General features: G+C 42.6%; 1 protein-coding gene across 1 annotated transcript; it reads right to left on the bottom strand.

The window, feature by feature from the left end:
• Window positions 1-1551: 1551 nt before the first annotated feature.
• Window positions 1552-22484, bottom strand: NUDT13 (nudix hydrolase 13). The gene is given in 9 exon segments (XM_067465703.1): window positions 1552-1967; window positions 3425-3579; window positions 3899-4010; window positions 4348-4473; window positions 8223-8329; window positions 14453-14560; window positions 16118-16257; window positions 19601-19694; window positions 22349-22484. Coding segments are annotated over 8 exon segments (1029 nt in total). The 5' UTR covers window positions 19687-19694; window positions 22349-22484; the 3' UTR covers window positions 1552-1772.
• Window positions 22485-24118: the final 1634 nt, after the last annotated feature.

Below are 24118 nucleotides of genomic sequence, written 5' to 3'. Positions count from 1 at the left end.
ACGTGGTGAAGAAGTAGGTACATTCTATCATATGTGGTGGACCTGTAAGGAAACAACCAAATATTGGTCTTTAATCCATGAGGAAACACACAAAAAAAATTAAACAAAAAGTTTAAGAAAAAATCAGAGTATCATTTGTTGGGTTTCACTGACTCGGAACTACAATTGGATGAAAATGAAGATAAATTCCTGACTTATGTTACAACAGCGGCTAGAATTATTTTTGCAAAGTTGTGGAAAAAAGAACCAATTCCCACGGTGGATGAGTGGGTGGACAAGGTAAAAGAAATAAGAGACATGGATGAGTTAACTTTTTTGTTAAAGAAAAATACCAGAAAATCTATAAAAAAGACAGACTGGGTTCTCTTATGACTATGAAAAGAATAGAAAGGAGAAAGAAACAAAGAAGAGGTAAATAGTAATGAAATAAAAGACAACAAGATCCTGAGATTGGAATGAAAGTCATTTTATTTTATTTTTGACTTTTGTATTTTTTTTCTTGCTGTTTTATTTTTCTTCTCTTTTTTCTTTAATTGACTGTATTTCCTACTTTTCTATCTTCTTGAATATTCCCCCTCTTTCCATGTATATATGTTTTAAACTGTTTAATAAAAATCTATTTCAAAAAAAAGTTTGATCTTTCAGAGAAAAGCCAAAAACCTGTTTGAGTAGAATCTTCTCATATGGTATACAACCAAATGTAATATGCAAGGCAATTGGCTTCAGTTGTTAAGACTAAACCTATTGTCTCTGATTTGTTAGGAAAGCAGAAAATATGCCAGTGTATAAAAACAACAGAGTTTAGAAGTGTTCTTTAATACTGAAAAATATATATCTACTCTCCCATGAAACAACTAATTTTATATCATGCACTCAATAGACAAAAATGAAGAAGGCTTTGGTAAAATAACATATTTGGTTTACTCACAACTTCATATGTTCATTGTGACACTGGTACATAGCTTATCAGTTCAGTTTCAGATATGCTTAAAATAATTTCTGTCTCTTCTGGCCAGGAACATATCTCTTACAAACATCAAGCAAGTGTTGGTCTGAGCAGTCCAAAGTCTAAGAATCTAAAATGGGAGTCTCAGATCAGATCATGTGGTCTCCACCCCCCAACCTCTCAGGAAACATAAGAGCAAAAGAAGCTGCATACCAGAACACACTTGCAAAACAGTAAGCAAACTAACACATTACTAGAGGAGGCTTGAAGAAGGTTGCAATTTCCAACAAAATTCAGATTCAGAACTAGTATTCATGGTAGTCTGTATCCTAAAAATCCTGGTTGAAATCCAATGTGATGCTTGTGGCAGCAACAGAATTTCTCAACTATTGGGTCTTCACTGTAGGGCCAGAACAAGTCAGCGACTCTCAACTTCCTAAATAGGATTTCAGGGAACATGGAGAACGGCTGACTGTCCATGAGAGCATCTGATTCCTCCCTTTAAAAATAAGTTTTCAAAGCTTTAAAATCTAACTTCTTGGAAAATATAGCTTAGTCTTCTATGCAGATGATACAACTCACGCAAAGGCACTGAACTCTGTATCTGTAAAATAAATAATTGTTGTTTTATTGATTGTATCAAATTCTTTATTGCCTAACTGTTGAACATGAGAAACAGGGAGACAGGCAGTCTGTTCAGCAAAAGTGCTAAGAGGTACAATTTCTTCTGCCAACCGATCTTCTGCATAAAAGAAAGAACCACTCCACCGAACAAAGACACAAAGACACCAATGGTAAAACCAGCAGATTTTGATCCGCTAAGTAGTTAACTGTGACATGGTGGAGAGTCCTGTTGCTTAATCCATTCCCGGATTAAATGATGGGCTATGGCTCGCTTTGGTGGCACCCAAAAGGTGAGGCCGTTGTCCTTTGCTTTGGAAGGTTTCCTTCCAAGGGCCTCCACCACCTCCTCACGGCTGAACCATCTGGCCGCTTCCAATTCCTGTTTGTTGATACTAATCTGCAAAGGAAATGTTTCAAATCAAATAACAAGATCAAATACCTGCAGTAGCCTAATGAGAGTAAAAGCAGCGTTTGGGCTGAGATTGAGATACTTTTGACAAAAATCCAACCAATGACTAGACTTTACACTACTATATCTGTTCCCATCCCCACATGCAATATGAAGAATAAAGCTCTGAGCCCATTTGATGGACTGGCTGAAACCCCCATGGTGCAATGGGTTAAACCCTTGTACTGGCAGGACTGCAGACCAATAGGTCAGCGGTTCAAATCCAGGGAGAGCAGGTCGAGCTTTCCCTATCAGCTCCAGCTCCCCATGCAGGGACATGAGAGAAGCCTCTCACAAGGATGGTAAAATATCAAACATCCTGGCATCTCCTGGGCAACATCCTTGTAGATGGCAGTTCTTTCACACCAGAAGTGACTTGCAGTTCCACAAGTTGCTCCTGACATGAAAAAAAATGGAATTGTTGCAATGATCACCGAGGTCCTGTGCTCCAACCAAGTGAAATGCAACATATTATTCTGCAGCTCACTGGTTGCATGTGGCTCCAGTCCAGTCCAGTGCAGGCCTTAGGAACATCATTAACTCCACCAAAGTTAGTGCTATCACCACAATCTTTGGGCTAGGAAGAATATTGTTAAAGGATTTTTAAAAATAGTTGGGCTGTGATGTGCTCTTTTAAGGGGAACCCAATTCAAAACAGTCAGCACCCACCCACACAGAAAAATCAAGAATAGGTTAGTTACCCAAAACCACACACTTAAATCAAGGATGGGGCCCTACATTTTTCCAGATGTTACTGGACTACAGCTTCCATCATCCTCAGTCATTAGCCACACTGCCTAAGACTCGAGTTGGAGCCCAACATGATCTAGATCAGGGCTCCTCACACTTTTTAAACAGAGGGCCAGGTCACAGTCCCTCAAACTGTTGGAGGGCTGGATTATAATTTGAAAAAAACTTGAATGAATTCCTATGCACACTGCACATAGAATCATAGAATCATAGAATCAAAGAGTTGGAAGAGACCTCATGGGCCATCCAGTCCAACCCCCTGCCAAGAAGCAGGAATATTGCATTCAAATCACCCCTGACAAATGGCCATCCAGCCTCTGCTTAATTTGTAGTGCAAAAAAACCCACTTAAAAACAATACAATAATTAAAATGAAGAACAAATTTAACTAATATAAATAGTATTTTAATGGGAAGTGTGGGCCTGCTTTTGGCTGATGAGATAGGATTGCTGTTTGTTTTCAAGTCATTGACTTAGGTTGACCCTGAGCGAGGGCCAGGTAAATGACCTTGGAGGGCCGTATCCGCCCCCGGGCCTTAATTTGAGGACCCCTGATTTAGATAAATCGTCCAGTCAACAAATGTTGCTTTTGTAGCCCCTACAGTAAAATAAATGAACCAAACCAAAAAAAAAAGTCCTTCTGCTGCTGGGCTGTACCTCGCTCTGCTGCGGAGGCACCTGAGCATGGCAGGCGATCATGAGGGTACTGTGTGGGAATGGCCAGTGTTGGGAAGCAGAATACCACAGAGAGGCCACTTCTAAGCCCACCTCCTCAGCAACTTCCCTGCGCACAGTTTCTTCCAAAGTTTCACCTGGAAGCAGAGAGCAAAGAAAAGGAAAACTTGACATCGCAAGAGAGGGTTATCAAGGTTGTTTGTGGATAAGCACTGAAATTTATCTCATGACATCTCAAAATGAAGACATGAACCCTTGCATTGAGTGAAGAACAACTACAATCATTAACTTTTTAATTGATATCCCATGTTTTTTTTCTTCAGACCCTCAACAGATAGATTAAACATTTTCTACTGACCTCATTTACTTTTCCTTCCTAACTTCCTTCCTTTTTAGCACTGCCCCATAATCCATCATTAAATACGACATCAACCCATTTGTCACCTCATTCCTTACCTACATCACAGAAGCCAGACAGAGCACTGTACATCCCTTTGGGAAATGATGCTTGCCGTACAAGAAGGCATCGACTTCCATCTGACACCAAAGTAATAACTACTGGAGACATCTAAAAGTAACCAAAGAAAAAGAGGGATGACATTCTGTAAGGTAGTTACATCAGGATCAATTGACATGCTTGAAGTCAAAATTTCATTTATTTGTAATTAGAAATAAATGTTTCACAATATATAAAATAAATGTTTAACAATATCCCCGTGTAAACTATAGTCTGGCCCTCCAACAGTCTGAGGGACAGTGAACTGGCCCCCTGTTCAAAAAGTTTGAGGACCCCTGCCTTAGGGTCACCATATGTTGGAAATGATTTGAAGACACAACAACAAGGTATCCAGGTTAGGAAAGGTGCCTTTGGGAGAGGTTCCCTTTCCCGTCTGTCGGATGCCCACCTGTGGGTAATAGATGGTTCCACTGTGGTCACAAACCCGTTTGCTCCCAGCCAGGTTCTTCATTGTGGGCATCCCAGTTTGGCTGCAGTACTTGTGGCTGTCATGCCAGCGAAGGAGAGCCTTTGCCTTTCAACACAGATAGACATAGTCAGGTCGTGAAGGACTCTAGAAACTACTGTAAGCTCCTTCTGAAAATGTTTTTCCTTTCCCTCATGTAAATCAAACTTCAATTCGTTCACAAAAAGACAATGAAATTGTTCACTTGACATATTCTTCTACTCAAACTATATCTTTCCAGCTAAGTGGAGAAGGAATGATTTTCTGAAGTTCAGCTTCATGGCCAAAAGGTGACCCAAGACTCCTACATCCACTACATATACCGGCTCTACAAGATTGTGTACTTTCTTTTATTTAAGAAAATACGAGGGGTATTTTTAAAGTAAGGTCCGTTGGAACATAAGTACACAACGAAAGTTTATTTCAAAAAAGTAAATTTATTTTCAGAAAGTACATACTTCACTCTATTTTTTGACATAGTTGCCAAGTTTGTTCAAACACTTATCATACTTCTGAACCAATTTTAAAATACCCTCTTCATAAAAACTTGCCGCCTGCTCCGATAACCAAATTCTCTGTAATCAAAGAAGGGCGACAGGAGCTGTCCTCATCATGGATGTTGTCACGGCCATCTTTGAATTGTCGTACCCACTTACGCACTTTGCTTTCATTCATAACAGTATCACCGTACACTTCACAAATCTGTCGATGAATTTCTGCAGCAGGCAGGTTCCTTGCTGACAAAAACCGTATCACTGAGCGAACCTCACATGCGGTGGGTGAGTTGATAGTCTTAAACATTTTTAAAGCACAGAACAGAACCGTACAGGTTAGCTACAGAGCGGAAACTGAGCACAGTTGTTCCCAAGGCATGCCGGTACGCGACGCACGCGCTCACTGCGGTATGTGCGCGAACTACTAGTGTCTACAACAAAACGGACCTTACTTTAAAAATACCCCAAAAATATTATTTTTGGAAATAATATGACAGCAATGACCATTTTAGAAAGCAGATGCCGTTCATATACAACATGCAGTCTGTTTTACATCATTCACAGCAGTTTTCACATATTAGTTGTAGAAAAGTAGCTTTGGATATTGCTCATTTCATATATTTAAATCTGTTTTACAACCACAATCTGCCCAGGTTTTTCAGCCATTCTCCTCAATAGTTACACTGTTCCAGAAACAGAGTGCCACAGGATATTAATCTGTGGACATCTACTCTATATCTTTCTCTCTTTTGGGTTTGTTTCCATTTCTACATCTCTTCCTCCTCAGAGCTATCATAGAATCACAGAGTTGGAAGAGACCACAAAGGCCATGCAGTCCAACCTCATGCAGAGGGCCACCCACAGATGGCACCCTAACAGATGGTCATCCAGCTTCTGCCTCAAAACCTCCAGAGAAGGAGACAACTACACACTCTGAGGCAGTGTATACTCATCCTCGTTTGTATCATTTGGATAACTATCTTCACCCAGATTTTTAAGTGAGTATGTGATTGTGTTGTAAGGCCCCATACTGCAGAAGTGTAGCCAAAGGGTATCCTTAAGAGTTTTGCTGCAAACAATGAAGTTGAGCTTCTTATCTCTGGCCAACTCATCTCTCACTTTTGTGTGTGCATGTGTGTGTTTTATATCAATATACTGCTTTGCTGTATATGCCTCAGGTCTGTTGTGCTTGAGCAGCAGCTGTGTAGGAGGAAAAACTCTGAGCGAGCAATGCAAAGCATGCTGAGGCCTTTTCCGTGTATCCCAGAACACAGCTTTTGCTGCAAGGGAAAATTAAAATATTTTTTTTAAAAACTGCCAGGACTCAGTCTAGCAAACTGTGTGTGTTGTAGTTTCACAATAACTTTTCTGTACACAAGTGCAGGTGCCTCACCAAAGCTACAACTCCTATGATTCCACAGCATTGAACCATGGCAGTTAAACTGGTGTCAAAAGGCATCAATTCTACAGTGTAGATGCACTCTGGACTCTACTTTGTAGTAGTAATAGTAATAATAATAATCTTTTATTTATACCCTGACACCATCTCTCATAGGGACTCAGGGCAGCTTACAAAGACCACACAGCATCTATATAAATTAAAATGTAATGTTTGTTTGTGGGATTAACATAACTCAGAAACCGCTGGATGAATTGACACGAAATTATGACACAATACACCTAATAGTCCAGCGAGTGTTCATCAACCCTAAAAATACAAAAAAAAAATCCTCAGAATGGACTAAAAAACCCCTAAATACACACACACACATATATATACACACATACATACACACACACACACTCATATAAACACATATACACATGCACACACAAATATACACATGCACACATACATATACACATATACACAATATACACACACATATACACAATATACATATACACGTATAAACACACAAATATATACACACATATCTACATATCTGCACACACATATGCACCCATGTGTGTGTGTGTCTGTGTGTGTGTGTGTGTGTGTGTATATATATATATATATATATATATATATATATATAGACACACACACACACATACTCAAACATACATATATACACAAATGCACAAATATATATATACACACACAAAACACATATATACAGACTGGGCCACAGCGATGCGTGGCAGGGGACAGCTAGTATAAAATACAATGCATCAACATTAAAACCAATAACACATTCAAAAGCAGACATATAAAGTTACTGTGAGTTTTCCTGGCTGTATGGCCACATACCAGAAGCAGAGAATGCTTCTGGAACATGCCCATACAGCCCGGAAAACTAAACCTGCACAAAAATGTTGGTGCCATCTTTCACAAAGCTCCTCCATGAAGGGAAACGGTGAGGAAGCATTCAAATCATATAATTCATGAATTTAGTAACAAACTATAGTTAACATAAACCAGCGTTTCTCAACGTGGGAGTTGGGACCCCGGGGGGGGGGGGGATGTGAGGGTGTTTCAGAGGGGTCACCAAAGACAGTCAAATAACATATTTCTGATGGTCTTAGGAACCCCTTTGGCAGAGAAGGCTGAAGATCTCTCCGCCTGTCCTTCTCTTCCTTTTTGGAAACAGATGGCAAATCCTCCCACCAAAAGCCCTCCTTCGTTGTGATTGGCTGGCCTCTCAGCCAAGGGGAGGGCTGCTTCTGAGACTCCAAGCGGGGCAGAGGAGAGCAGGCAAGCTTGGTGCATAGCAGCTTGGGGCGCATGTGCGGGCGAGGGAGAGCCTGTGAGGTTGGAGGAAGACTCGCGCCAGCAAGTCCATACAAGGCATGGGGTTATGTGTGGGACCTCACAATCTCTGAGAATGCCTGCCATAGATGTAGGCGAAATGTCAGGAGAGAATGCTTCTAGAACGTGGCCCTGCAGCCCGAAAAACCTACAACAACTCAGTGATTCCGGCCATGAAAGCCTTCGACAATACACTGTGTGTGAGAAGTTTGGCCCAGTTCTATCATTGGTGGGGTTCATAATGTTCTTTGATTGCAGGGGAACTATAAATCCCAGCAATTACAACTCCCAAGGTCTATTTTCCCCAAGCTCCACCAGTGTTCACATTTGGGCATATTGGGTATTTGTGCCAAATTTGGTCCCATGAATGAAAATACATCCTGCATATCAGATATTTACATTACCATTCATAATAGTAACAAAAATTACAAAATGTTATTGTTGGGGGTCACCACAACATGAGGAACTGTATTAAGGGGTCCCGACATTGGGAAGGTTGAGAAACACTGACATAAACCATGGTTTAGCAGGATGTGCAAACATGCTCTCAGAATGTATATGTAAAACCATACCGTTGAAATCAAAGATACATCTTCTTCTTCTAACTGGAAGAAGGCCTTCCGAAAGTCTGTGAATCACCCATTGAATTTTGATTCAACGGAAGCCTTGTCCAACCATCCTGGAATTCAATAAATCTGTAGGAATCAGATTACGCAGTTATTACCCCGCCCCACACCCTTGATGTCCTATCAATAACTATAATTACATCTCTGTTGCTATCACAAAGGTTGCAATACCATACAGCTGAGTGTTTTAAACTGGGATCTTGGGATCACTTGGGGCTTGCCTAAACTCAACTGTTAGAGATTATAGTAATGGTCATTGAAAATATTCCTTTTGCTTTGGATACTGCAGATAAGGCATCGTATCCTGGAGAATACATAGAAACTGTTCTGGGATGGGTTGCCCATTCTCTTCCCTATCTCTGCATCTAGCTTCAAAAAATAGACCACATGGCAGAAATCCACATAGAAGGCCACTTGAAAGTGACTTAGTCACCTCCAGGTGAAATCGTGATCTGGCCACAGTGGTCCACGCTCTTGTTACATCCCGAATAGATTACTGCAACGCACTCTACGTGGGGTTGCCTTTGAAGACTGTTCGGAAACTTCGATTAGTCCAGCGGGCGGCAGTCAGATTAGTCACTGGAGCGTCACACAGGGAGCATACCACCCCTCTGTTATGTCAGCTGCACTGGCTGCCGATCCAGTTCTGAGCACAAAACCTACAAAACCCTATACGGCTCCGGCCCAGCGTACCTGTCCGAACACATCTCCCTCTACGTCCCACCTTGGAGTTTGAGATCTTCTGGGGAGGCCCGGCTCTCAACCCCACCTCTATCACAAGTGAGATTGGTGGGGACGAGGAGCAGGGTCTTCTCGGTGGTGGCCCCTCACCTGTGGAATTCACTACCCGGGGAAATTAGGTCATCGACCTCCCTCCTTTCTTTCAGAAGGAAATTAAAAAACATGGTTGTGGGACCAGGCTTTCGGGCAATCTGGCGACTAGATAAGGACAATGACGACCAGAATCGATGGTACTGACAATGTGGAATGAATTTACGGACTCTGATATGGCGAACGCTGAGTTTTAGATTGTTTTTATCGATTTTGATGTATGAACTGACTGTCTTAATTGTTATAATTGCTGTTTACATGTTTTATCCATTGTTATGTTTATGCTGGCATCGAATTGTGCCTTTGTTAGCCGCCCTGAGTCCCCCCTCGGGGGTTGAGAAGGGCGGGGTAGAAATGCGGGAAATAATAAATAAATAAATTGGACTACTGTAATGCACTCTACGTGGGGCTGCCCTTGAAAACGGCCCGGAAATTTCAATTGGTTCAACAGGCGGCGGTCAAGTTGTTAACTGGTGCTCCTTACAGGGAGCGGTCAACCCTCCTGTTTAAGGAGCTCCACTGGCTGCCGTTCATTCTCCGGTCCCAATGCAAGGTGCAGATTCTTACCTACAAAGCCCTGAACGGTTTGGGACCCGCCTACCTTCATGACTGCATTTCTGTGTACGAACACGCATGATCCCTTCGATCACCTGGGGAGGCCCTGCTCGCACTCCCACCTCCATCGCAGGCGCGATTGGTGGGGACGAGGGAGAGAGCCTTCTCGGTGGTGGCCCCTCAACTCTGGAATTCACTCCCCAAGGACATCAGGCATGCCCCAACTCTGGCAGTCTTTAGGAGTAGCCTGAAGACGTGGTTGTTCCAGTGTGCCTTCCCAGAATAAGGAAACTCCCAGCAATATGCACTTTATTATTGATCTATTATTGATCTAGGAGTGTCTGCATGCCCATCCCTCTCTGAAAACTCTATCCTGGTCATATTTCACCTGTTTCATGCTCAGCATTATTTTTAAATTTTAATTATTACATTTGGCCCAGCCATAGGTTTTTAAACATCGTTGTGTTACTGTTAATGTTTATTGCTTATTTTCTGTTATGAGTTTTATTTTTATTGTTTTGTATTACTTGTTGTTATTGTTTATATTATTGACGTATTGTGGGCTCGGCCTCATGTAAGCCGCACCGAGCCCCTTGGGGAGATGGTAGTGGGGTATAAATAAAGTATTATTATTATTATTATTCCTGATGGTGTTATAGCTGTACCTTCATCTATCCTTAACTTATTCCTTTGTAAGCTGGTTTCAGAAAAGGCAAAAGCTGCACATCGCAAGGGCCAGAGAAGCAGATGGCGGAAACAGAAAAATGGCCTGCCTCAGGGGAGCGTGCTTGCTCCATCCATGTTCAACATCTACACAAATGACCAGCCACTGCCAGAAGGGACAGAGAGTTTCATCTATGCTGATGATCGTGCCATTACTGCTCAAGCAGGGAGCTTTGAGATGGTTGAACAGAAGCTCTCCGAAGCCCTAGGTGCTTTTACTGCCTACTACAGGGAAAACCAACTGATCCCTAATCCATCTAAAACACAGACATGCGCCTTTCACCTTAAGAAAAGACAAGCATCCCGAGCTCTGAGGATTACCTGGGAAGAAATCCCACTGGAGCATTGCAACACACCCAAATACCTGGAAGTCACTTTAGACTCTGCCTGAACATCAAACAAGCACTGCCTGAACATCAAACAAAAAGTGGGCGCTAGAAACAACATCATACGAAAGCTGACTGGCACAACCTGGGGATCACAACCAGACACAGTGAAGACATCTGCCCTTGCACTATGCTACTCTGCTGCTGAGTATGCATGCCCAGTGTGGAACACATCTCACCACACTAAAACAGTAGATGTGGCTCTTAATGAGACATGCCGCATTATCACAGGGTGTCTGCACCCCACACCAATGGAGAAATTACACTGTTTAGCCGGTATTGCACCACCTGACATCCGCCGGGAAGTAGCAGCCAATAGTGAAAGGACCAAGGCAGAGACATCTCCAGCTCATCCCGTTTGGGTATCAGCCAGCACATCAACGACTTAAATCAAGACATAGTTTTCTTAGATCTACAGAGACACTCGCTGGAACACCCCAGCAAGCGAGAGTCCAAAAGTGGCAGGCCCAAACCCAGCACCTCAATTCATGGGTGATACCAGATGAGAGACTCCCCCTTGGGCACTCAGAAGACTGGGCGACTTGGAAGGCGCTGAACAGACTCCGCTCTGACACCACGAGAGGCAGAGCCAATCTTAAGAAATGGGGCTACAGGGTGGAATCCTCGGCATGCGAGTGCGGAGAAGAACAAACCACTGACCACCTGCTGCAATGCACCCTGAGCCCTGCCACATGCACAATGGAGGACCTTCTTGCGGCAACACCAGAGGCACTCCAAATGGCCAGATACTGGTCAAAGGACATTTAACCAAATACCAAATTTGCAAAATCTCTGTGTTTTTTTCTCTTCCTTTTCCTTTTTAATCTGTGTGTTTGTTTTGCTCTGTTAGAATTGTAATACAATGGTTGCTGATGACACGATAAATAAATAAATTCCTTTGTAAATGAATACAAAGCTTACAAAAAGTCACAAGCATTTTTCCAAAGAAAACCAAGTTCAGGGACCTGCTAGCTTAAACTGACTTAAGAGGAGTGGGACTGACTTTATATGTGAAGAATGAAATGTAAATATAAAAACCAAACAAGATAAAATAAAACATGGAAGTACTTGATATCATGCATATTTTCATTTGTGGGTGGGGGATCATCCACCAAGGCAACTGCAGTTGTCTCTGTTCTACAACCAGGAATGAAAACAGATTGGAATGGATCACAGTTTAATTTCTTTTATCCATACACTTTCTATCTGTTTTACCTTCTTGAGAGACACCGTTAGTCTGGTTTTGATAAAAAGGTCAGATAGAATTTAAATAAGGAAGCAATAAAACATAATAATAACAATAATAATAATAATCTTTATTTATACCCCGCCACTATCTCCTCAATGGGGACTCGGAGCGGCTTACACGGGGCCTAACATTCATTTTATTCACATATTTTTGAGACTACGTACCTTATAGCTCATTGGGATTTCCCTCTTGTGTATATGTTTGGATGTTGGATGGCTTGGCTACAAAACTCATTGGATTTTTTTTTCATGTTAGAAGCAACTTAAGAAGCTGCAAGTCGCTTCTGGTGTGAGAAAATTTTCCGTCTGCAAGGATGTTGCCCGGGGATGCCCGGATGTTTTACCATTCTATGGGAGGCTTCTCTCATGTCCCCACATGGGGAGCTGGGAAGACGACCTTGGAGAAGCCAGAGGTTGGATCTACACTGCCATATAATGCCATTAGAATCTGCATTGTATGGTCAGTGTATACTAAATAATGCAGTTCAATACTCTCTCCACCTCAAAGAAAAGCAAAGGCTGTGAGAGTGTGATGATGATGATGATGATGATGATAATAATAATAATAATAATTGTTTCCAAATGCTGGCTGAGATCTTTGGAAACAATAAACACTGACCAAATCACGATCTGTCAACTGCAAAAGGCCACCTTATTTGGATCTGCACGCATCATTCGAAAATACATCACACAGTCCTAGATTCTTGGGAAGTGTTCGACTTGTGATTTTGTGATACGAAATCCAGCATATATATCTCATTTGCTGTGACATACTGTGTTTTTGTGTCAGTAAAATAATAACAACAACAACAACAACAACAACAACGCTCTGGCATAAACCAGTTCAATAACAACAACAACAACAACAACAACAAGGCTCTTGCATAAACCAGTTCAGGTGGTCCCAGTGGCCATCGGCACACTGGGTGCCGTACCAAAAGATTTCAGCCAGCATTTGGAAACAATAAACATTGACAAAATCACAGTCTGTCAACTGCAAAAGGCCACCTTTCTTGGATCTTTAAGAGGAGCTTGAAGATGTGGTTGTTCCAGTGTGCCTTCCCAGAATAATGATCCCATAGCACTTTGTCCTCCAAAGCACTTTATATATTTAGGTCTGCTTGTATGTTCCCACAAATGGCCCTATCACTTTTTCGTCCATGTCCAGCATTATTTTTTAATCTTTTAATTTTAATTACATTTGGCCTACGCATAGATTGGAGCCCCTGGTGGCGCAGTGGGTTAAACCCCTGTGCCGGCAGGACTGAAGACCAACAGGTCGCAGGTTCAAATCCGGGAAGAGGCGGATGAGCTCCCTCTATCAGCTCCAGCTCCTCATGCGGGGACACAAGAGAAGCCTCCCAAAAGGATGATAAAACATCAAATCATCCGGGCGTCCCCTGGGCAACGTCCTTGCCGATGGCCAATTCTCTCACACCAGAAGCAACTTGCAGTTTCTCAAGGCGCTCTTAACACGACAAAACAAAAACCCATAGATTTTAAAGTGTGTTGTCCTATTGATAATGCATGTGTTATTGTTTTATTGTTTTGTTATTTTAAATTGCTTGTATTGTTATTGTTATTGCTTGTATTGTTGTATTTTGGGCTCGGCCTCATGTAAGCCGCACCGAGTCCTTTGGGGAGATGGTAGCGGGGTATAAATAGAGTGTTGTTGTTATTATTATTATTATTATTATTATTATTATTATCTGCATGCATCATTCGAAAATACATCCATAGTCCTAGATGCTTGGAAAGTGTTCGACTTGTGATTTTGTGATACGAAATCCAGCATATAGATCTCATTTGCTGTGACATACTGTGCTTTTGTGTCAGTAAAATAAATAATAATAACAATAATGATAATATTATTTATTTATTTATTACTGTACTTGTATACCGCTGTTTCTCAGCCTAACTGGCGACTCAACGCGGTTTACAACAAAATACAATATAATAATAATTTATATTCCGCTCTCTCCCCCCGAGGGGACTCAGGGTGGATCCCAACATACAAAAAGGCAAACATTCATGTTTTATGAGTTATTTATTGTTGTATTTGTTATGCTGTTTTTTGTTGTATTGGGCCTCGGCTTCTTGTAAGCCGCACCGAGTCCTTCGGGAGATGTTAGCGGGGTATAAATAAAGGATTATTATTATTATTATTATTATTATAAACATTCAATGCCTCAGTAAAACAAACAATACTGACATAACAATCCCGAATAAGGCCATATATATATATAAGCGACACCATTTTATTGCTCCATTGTATATAATAGGACATGTGTATCCATGGGTGTTGGTAAGGTCACCATAAATCAGAAATGACTTGAAGGCACACAATAACCAAAGTTTGGGGGATTCAGCTTTGTGCTATCCAGAATACAGAAGGCTGAGGTCTGAAAAAATGATATAAAATGTAATACAAACCTAGATCCAGAGCAAAATATGGTGTGCATTCCTCCGAACAGCCGACAAGCATGGAATTCTCTATCCTCTGTTCATCCTGATTAAATTCCACCAAAAACTGTTTAATTTCTAAAAACCAGAAGAACAGAGGGAAAGGTTTAAAAAGAGCTACATAAACGACCAAGTTGTGGGTCTTTGTTACAGCACTGCTGTCCTACAGTCACGACACAAGTTCATACCATAGGTGGCTTGTGACCTTAATAAGACAAAGGGTGGTGGCCCACACTGACTTGGTCAAACTGCAAACCACAAGTGATGTTGAGCACAGAATGTCAACGATGAACAATTTTACAATACTGGCTCTCTAAGGGTACGCTATAAGATTAATTCAGTTTGATAGCACTTTAATTGCTATGGCTCAACACTATGGAATCATGGGAGTTTAGTTTTACAAGTCATTCACTTTCTCTGCCAAAGAGTGCTGGTGTCTCACCAAACTGCAACTCCCACAATCCCCTAGTATTGAGTCAGGCATTTAAAAGGGTGTCAAACTGCACTGATTCTACAATGAAGATGCACCCTAAAATAGTCAAAAGAACAGCCACTTTATAAGTGGGTTGCTGTGAGTTTTTCAGGGTGTATGGCAATGTTCCAGTAGCATTCTCTCCTAATGTTTCACCTGCATCTATCCTCAGAAGTTTGTTCAGAGGTCAGTGCTTGACTCTTACAAACTACACTACATTCGCACTATACAAATACAGTGCTATGAACCCCAGGGTTTGTAGTGCAGAACCAGATTTTCTAAGAAAGCATTTCTCTACCTGGGGGTTGGGACCCCTGGGGGGGTTGCAAGGGGGTGTCAAAGGGATTGCCAAAGACCATCAGAAAACTCAATATTTTCTAGTGGTCATGAGGGTTCTGTGTGGGAAGTTTGGCCCAATTCAATCATTGGTGCGGGTCAGAATGCTCTTTAATTGTAGGTGAACTGTAAATCCCAGCAACTACAATTCCCACATGACAAAAACATTTTTTTTAGTGAAATACATACATTGGGTTGTTAGGTGTCTTGTGTCCAAATTTAGTGAACAGTGTTTAGAGAGATGTTCAATGTATTGTCAAAGGCTTTCATAGCTGGAATCACTGGGTTGTAGGTTAACTATAAATCCCAGCAACTACAACTCCCAAATGACAAAATCAATTCCCCAACCCCACCAGTATTCAAATTTGGGCATATTAGGTTTTTGTGCTAAATTTGGTCCAGTGAATGAAAATACATCCTGCATATCAGATGTTTACATTATGGTTCATAGCAGTAACAAAATTACATTTGTGAAGTAGCAATGAAAATTATTTTATTTTTGGGGGTCATCACAACATGAGGAACTGTATTAAGGGGTTGCGGCATTAGGAAGGTTGAAAAACACGGTGAGAATTGTTCATGCCTCTCCCTAAACTCCCAGTTCTAGATCCTATGGGATGTTGTTATGGAAGTTCAAGTGGAAATATGTTAAAACTGCATAGTGTGAATGAGCCCCTGATACCTTTTCTTTAGCACTCTTTCCACATTCATCACTTAAATTTAAGACCATGCAATAAAAGCATTTTTATACCTTAGTGTATGGTAATTCTTCTAAAAATAAAGTGTTCATTACTCTTGAAAATGTCGGTTATAAGGAAACGAATTACCTGCTGCATTTATCTTTGGGGCCCAGAACATTTTTTCCTTTGGCCGCAAGAGGGGGGAGAGGTTGTGAAACAGGAAAAAAGCTCCCGAATTATAGGCCTGATGACAAGCATTATCATTTTCTTTCAATTCGAACATGTACCTGCAGGAGGAAAAGGATCACATAGAATTCTGCTTTTAAAGCAAATGTCACTGGGTTTCTAAAAAAGTACAATTACAAAGAAAGTGATAAAAGAATGGGAGAAAAAAAAAACAGAATTACATAGGATGAACACAGTTTATGTATGTGTTTGTATGCTTTCAAATCACTTATCAATTTATTGCAGCAACCTTGTGAATTTCATAGGATTTTCATAGGCCCCTTCTACAGGGTGCAGCAGCACAATTTCCTATTTGCAAAACTTAATAAAACCCATTGTATGAATCAGAATTTTTTTTTATAATGTAGGCGCATACCTAAAGTTTTGTTTTACGTAGTTTCGAAGATCAAATTAGGTAAGTGACGTCCCCCATTCTCCATACACTGAGTAAACCGAATTCTGGCATTTGTCATGACTCTTGCCAGCATAGCAGGCGTTCTGTTGGCAATTTCTTCCTGGATGTTGGTCTTCAAATCTTGTAGGGTCCTTGGACGGTTCACATAAACACGGGATTTCAAAAAACCCCATAGAAAAAAATCACAAGGGGCCAAATTTGGAGAGCGGGCCGGCCACTCCAAATCCCCCCTAATTGAGATGAGGCACTCTGGGAAGTGTTCCCTCAAAACAGCCATTGATGCTCTTGAAGTGTGTGCAGTTGCACCGTCTTGTTGGGACCAAATGTCCCCTAAGTCCAACCCATCTAGCCGTGGGGAAAAAAATTCCTGTAACATGTTTACCTCCCGGTCCGAATTTACTGTCACTGCAACTTCATTTTCCTCAAAGAACCAGGGACCAATAATTCCAGTTGAAGAAATTACACACTGTGATTTTAGGTGAATGCAAAGGCCTTTGATGCAATTCTTGAAGATTGTTGTCAGCCCAGTTGTGCATGTTTTGTTTGTTGATGGATCCACACAAATGAAAATGGGCTTCATCACTAAAAAAAACCCAAAACAATAGCGTCCTCAGGAACGACTTCGAGAAGAACCTCACACGCATTCCTCTGAAAATTGAAGTCACGCTCAGAAAGTTCCTGCACAATCGCCATCTTGTAAGGATGGAAATGAAGATCATCATGAATAATTCTCCTCACAGAACGATCGGAAAGTCCAAAGGCAGACGCATGTCTGTGTGCAGAACGCCGTGGTGATCGCAACACTGAAGCTCTCACTGCCTCAATGTTCTCAGGTGATCTAATGGGCCGAGGGACTCCAATTCTTCGTCTTGTCGCACTTGCAGTTTGTCTGAATGTAGTGACCCACGTCACAATTGATTTCTGGTCTGGGACAGGGGCCAATGGGGCTAAATTAAAGCAATTCCGAAAGGTGCACTGGGTTGCGATCATAGAACATCCGCTTGAAAAGTAGGCCTCAACGGCAAAAGCATGCTCCTCACTGTTCCAACGCATGATGGCGACTGAACTGTGTCAGGACAAAACTTTATACTCTCGCTTCTCGAACGGGACCACTAGTGCTCCGCTACGTCTTCAACCGACTGAATGGCGCGCATTTTAAAAAAGGAAGTTATGCTGCTGCGCCCTATACATTGCCATATAAAATCCAGATTATTTTATTTGGACTGGATTATATGGCAGCGTAGACTCACATCATTCAGTTCAAAGCAGGTAATATGGGTTATCTACTCTGAAAAACTGAATTATATGGCAATGCCTTTTATCCCAGGATCTGATCCCAGATTATCTGCTTTAAACTGGATTAAATGAGTCTCCACTGCCAGATAATCTGGGATACGACAATAATCTGGGATCAGATGCTGGGATATAAGGGCAGTGTGGAAGGGGCCTAAGGCAAGGAATATTAAGAGGTGACCCCGTTCTCTTCTTTAACATATAACCTACATTCATTGGTGATCTCCCATTCAAGTGCTAACCAGAGCTGACTCTGTTTAACTTCCAATATCAGAAAATCTAATGCCATTAGGGCAGGGGTCCCCAAATTAAGGCCCTAGGGGGGCGGGCAGATATGGCCCCCCAAGTCATTTGCCTCCCATTCAAGTGCTAACCAGAGCTGACTGTTAAACTTCCAATATCAGAAAATTTAATGCCTTTAGGGCAGGGGTCCCCAAACTAAGGCCCCCGGGGGGGGGGCAGATATCAGAAAATCTAATGACTTTAGGGCAGGGCTCCCAAACTAACCCCCCCCCCCCGTGGGGGGGGGGCAGATACGACCCCCCAAGGTCATTTACCTCCCATTCAAATACCAACCAGAGCTGACTTTGTTTAACTTCCAATATCGGAAAATCTAATGCCTTTAGGGCAGGGGCACCCAAATTAAGGCACTGGGGGGAGGGGCAGATACGGCCCCCCCAAGTCATTTACCTCCCATTCAAGTGCTAACCAGAGCCGACTCTGTTTAACTTCCAATATCAGAAAATCTAATGCCTTTAGGGCAGGGGCCCCCAAACTAAGGCCCCGGGGGGGGGGGGCAGATAGGCCCCTCAAGGTCACTTACCTCCCATTCAAGTACTAACCAGAGCTGACTCTGTTTAACTTCCAATATCAGAAAATCTAATGCCTTTAGGGCAGGGTCCCCCAAACTAAGGCCCCCGGGGGGGGGGGCAGATACGGCCCCACAAGGTCATTTACCTCTCATTCAAGTACTAACAAGAGCTGACTCTGTTTAACTTCCAATATCAGAAAATCTAATGCCTTTAGAGCAGGGCCCCCCAAACTAAGGCCCGGGGGGGGTGCAGGTACGGCTCCCCAAGGTAATTTACCTCCCATTCAAGTACTAAACGGAGCTGACTCAGTGTCTGAGGATCTCAAAATCAGCACATTCATACACTGGTAGGAAAATATGGTCCTTCAGATAGTCTGGACTTAAGCTATGAAGAGCTTTATAGGTTGTGTCCAGGTTTTTTTCCCTCCCCATGTCAGGAATGACTTGAGAAACTACAAGTCGCTTCTGGTGTGAGAGAATTGGCCGTCTGCAAGGACGTTGCCCAGAGGATGCCTGGATGTTTTGATATTTTACCATCCTTGTGGGAGGCTCCTCTCATGTCCCCGCATGGGGAGTCGGAGGTGACAGAGGGAACTCATCCACGTTCTCCCCAGATTCGAATCTGCAACCTGTCGGATCTTCAGTTCTGCTGGCACAAGGGTTTAATCCACTGCACCACCGAGGGCTCCCAGATTATTCAGTAACAGACTGGTAGCCAGATTTATGTTCCTACCCTTTAAAAAAAACCATAAGCAATAAAGTGATAGAACATTTCCAAAATATGAGATTAATACTTCATCATATTAGCAAAAAAGTATGAGGGTGAAAAAAGAAAATGAGAGCATTTGAAAGGATTAACCCATCTTTCTATGAAGTCATAACTTACCGCATTCTCCTGACATAGTTTGAATTGAACCTGCAACATAATGATGTGCTTCTATATCCGGTCCGACACACCAAAAACACTGCCATCCTATGGGCTTTAAAAAGAACATAAAGGTATTTAAATATAACAAGGAGCTTTAATGATCAATTATTAATTTTTCCCACATGACTGCTAGAGAACTGTCTCATCCAAAGGAGAAAGAATGCATGAAGTCGGAGAAAAGGCATTTGAGAATACTCTGCACTTTGCCCCGGAGAACATTAAGTGGAAGGCAGCTCACAATAGTTTCAGTTAAAGTTTTTCCACACGCACATACACACAACTACAGTATATTTATGCCTTCATGTTGTTTCAGACTGATGGCAACCCTAAGGCAAAGCTATCAAGAAAGGAAATTCCATCTGAACATTAGGAAGAACTTCCTGACTGTGAGAGCCGTTTAGCAGTGGAACTCTCTGCCTGGAAGTGTGGTGGAGGCTCCTTCTTTGGAGGCTTTCAAACAGAGGCTGGATGGCTATCTGTCAGGGATGCTTTGAATGCAATTTTCCTGCTTCTTGACAGGGCGTTGGACTGGATGGCCCATGAGGTCTCTTCCAACTCTATGATTCTATGGGATTTCTGAGGCTAAGGTCTGCCAGGGGGGTTTCATGACAAAGTAAGGATTTGAAACCTGTTCTCCAGTTGTAATGCAATGCTCTAATGGCAACATGATATAGTGAGATAGATAGATAGATAGATATAGATAGATAGATAGATAGATAGATGAGATATATTATGTGTGTGTATCACATGTGTGTATGTGTGTGTGTGTGTATGTATACATACACACACACACACACTAACCGTTCCCTGCCACACATTGCTGTGGCCCAGACTGGTGATCTGGAAAAAATGAGAAAGTCTTTGTTTCTAATAAATGTAATTTCTTTCTGCTTGTGGGTAAACAGTATTTTTTGCTGTTTCTTTGTCCGTGTTGATGTGGAGATGGTCTGGTTTGCCTACTCTGGAAAATTCAACATTAATTGTCCTTCTTTAGGGGTCCCTTTCAACTGGAACAGCCATGTTTTCAGGCTCCTCCTAAAGACTGCCAATGTGGGGGCTTGTTTGATATCCTTGGGGAGTGAGTTCCAGAGTCAGGGGCCACCACCGAGAAGGCCCTGTCCCTCGTCCCCACCAATTGCGCCTGCGAGGGAGGTGGGAGCGAGAGCAGGGCCTCACCAGATGAACGAAGAGATCGTGTGGGTTCGTACACAGAAATGCGGTCACGCATGTAGGCGGGTCCCAAACCGTTCAGGGCTTTGTAGGTCAGAACCTGCACCTTGAATTGGGATGAACGGCAGCCAAAGGAGTCCCTTAAACGGGGGAGGGGGGGGGTAGACCGCTCCCTGTAAGTCGCCCCAGTAAGTAACCTGGCTGCCGCCCGCTGAACCAACTGAAATTTCCAAGCCGTCTTCAAGTGCATTACAGTAATCCAATCTGGCAGTGTAGTCTCCTATAATACAGTTCAAAGTAGATGTGGATTATCTGCTTTGATAATCTGGATTATATAGCCGTGTAGAAGAGGCCCTTGTTTCACTGGACATGATGAGACAAGGACACAAGTGGGTTGCTGTAGGTTTTTTCGGGCTGTATGGCCATGGTTTAGAGGCATTCTCTCCTGAAGTTTCGCCTACATCTATGGCAAGCATCCTCAGAGGTAGTGAGGTCTTTTGGAACTAGGAAAAAGGGTTTATATATCTGTAGAATGACCAGGGTGAGACAAAGGACTCTTGTCTGCTGGAGCTAGGTGTGAATGTTTCAACTGACCACTTTGTTTAGCATACATTAGGCTGACTGTGCCTGGAGCAAACTTTTGTTGAGAGGTAATTAGATGTCCCTGCCTGCATTTTATTTGAGAACACAGAAATGCTGACCACTCTCACAACCCCCATGTCAGACTACACAGAGAAGCCATTGAATCATAGAATCAAAGAGTTGGAAGAGACCTCATGGGCCATCCAGTCCAACCCCCTGCCAAGAAGCAGGAATGTTCCATTCAAATCACCTCTGACAGATGGCCATCTAGCCTGTTTAAAAGCTTCTAAAGAAGGAGCCTCCACCACACTTCGGGGCAGAGAGTTCCACTGCTGAACTGCTTGTGAAATAAAACATTTCAACAGAAAGGAGGAAACCATGAAAATTAACAAAATCTGGCTACCAATATTAAAAAAACTCTAAAATTGCAACAGCACAACAACAGAGAGAAAACAAACAAGGACATCTAATCACCTCTCAACAAAAGTTTGCTCCAGGCACAGTCAGCCCATTGTATGCTAATCAAGGTGGTCAGTTGAAACATTGACACCTAGCTCCAGCAGACAAGAGTCCTTTGTCTCACCCTGGTCATTCCACAGATATATAAACCCACTTTCCTAGTTCCAACAGACCTCACTACCTCTGTGGATGCTTGCCATAGATGCAGGCGAAACGTCAGGAGAGAATGCCACTAGAACATGGCCATACAGCCCGAAAAAAACCTACAACAACCCAGTGATTCCGGCCATCTGTTAAAATAGTGCTACTTCTAAACAAACAAACAATGAATCTCTGTGGTTAAAGGGAACTTTTCTGAATTTTTAGGAACTTTTTCTCGAGAGGATCAACATTTTGACTATAATTTTCCTACTCTCAAAGATGGCATCTACTAAACTGCTATAGATTTTGAAGTTAAGGGAAAAGAAGGAATGAATGCATCTGCCATTCACTTACCGTTTTCAAAAACACATCAGTTTCCGCCCACAGGAAGCATTTCCCAATCTCTCCTCCGGAATGAGCCAAATGGATTTGACCCGAGAGGACTCTGCCCAGTTTGTCTGCTGATTGAAAATACACTTCCCACAATCCTTTGTCCGCCAAAGGAACTCTGGGAAGTGTAGTTCCAAAAGCATACATCCGGAAGTATATCTATTAGTAGAACTAACTTTAAGAACAGACAAGCATCCCGAGCTCTGAGGATTACTTGGGAAGGAATCCCACTGGAGCATTGCAGCACACCCAAATACCTGGGAGTCACTTTGGACCGTGCTCTGACCTACAAGAAGCACTGCCTGAACATCAAACAAAAAGTGGGCGCTAGAAACAACCTCATACGAAAGCTGACTGGCACAACCTGGGGATCACAACCAGACACAGTGAAGACATCTGCCCTTGCGCTATGCTACTCTGCTGCTGAGTATGCATGCCCAGTGTGGAACACTTCTCACCACACTAAAACAGTGGATGTGGCTCTTAATGAGACATGCCGCATTATCACGGGGTGTCTGCGCCCTACACCACTGGAGAAATTACACTGCTTAGCCGGTATTGCACCACCTGACATCCGCTGGGAAGTAGCAGCCAATAGTGAAAGGACCAAGGCAGTGACATCTCCAGCTCATCCCCTGTTTGGGTATCAGCCAGCACGTCAACGACTTAAATCAAGACATAGTTTTCTAAGATCTACAGAGAAACTCGCTGGAACACCCCAGCAAGCGAGAGTCCAAAAGTGGCAGGCCCAAACCCAGCACCTCAATTCATGGGTGATACCAGATGAGAGACTCCCCCCTGGGCACACAGAGGACTGGGCGACTTGGAAGGCGCTGAACAGACTGCGCTCCGGCACCACGAGACGCAGAGCCAATCTTAAGAAATGGGGCTACAGGGTGGAATCCTCGGCATGCGAGTGCGGAGAAGAGCAAACCACTGACCACCTGCTGCAATGCAACCTGAGCCCTGCCACATGCACAATGGAGGACCTTCTTGCGGCAACCCCAGAGGCACTCCAAGTGGCCAGATACTGGTCAAAGGACATTGAACCAAATACCAAATTTGCAAAATCTGTGTTTTTTTTTCCTTTTTCTTTTTAATCTGTGTGTTTGTTTTGCTCTGTTAGAATTGTAATACGATGGTTGCTGATGACACGATAAATTAATAGTAGAACTAACAGAATCTATGCTGACTGACCCCGCCCCAACTGCTATGGGTCAAGGCTATAGGATCCTGGGAGTTGTAGTTATAAAAGGTCTTTAGCCTTCTCTGCCCAGGAGTGCTGGTTCCTCACCAAACTACAACTCCCAGAATCCCACATCATTGAGCCATGGAAGTTAAAGGAGTGTCCAACTGCATTGATTCTATAGTGTAGGATAGGTGCACCAACAATAATACTAAGATTTTTTGGAGGAGGAAAAAAAAAACCCTTTCCTACCAAATATGAGGGTTGAATGAAAAGTAATGTCTCCACCTTTGTAACTCCTCAACAGATGGCAGTACTGGTATGCGGCACGTACTGGCTTGTTCAGTAGACTCCCCTCTACAGTTCCATTTTGGCGGGAAGCCTTAGCATTGAACAGTTGTGTTGTTAAAGTGCGAAGTATGGAACCCTGCACAAAGAAAAAAATATTTTGTCATTTGGGAATAGTAGCTGCTGGGATTTATATTTCATCTACAATCAAAGAGCATCCTGAACTCCACCAATGATGGAATTGAACCAAACTTGGCACA

The sequence above is a fragment of the Anolis sagrei genome, chromosome 3 (assembly GCF_037176765.1).
Source record: "Anolis sagrei isolate rAnoSag1 chromosome 3, rAnoSag1.mat, whole genome shotgun sequence".
NCBI lineage: Eukaryota > Metazoa > Chordata > Lepidosauria > Squamata > Dactyloidae > Anolis > Anolis sagrei.
The sequence above is the reverse complement of the archived record's forward strand: the minus strand, read 5'-3'. Positions and strand labels throughout refer to the sequence as shown.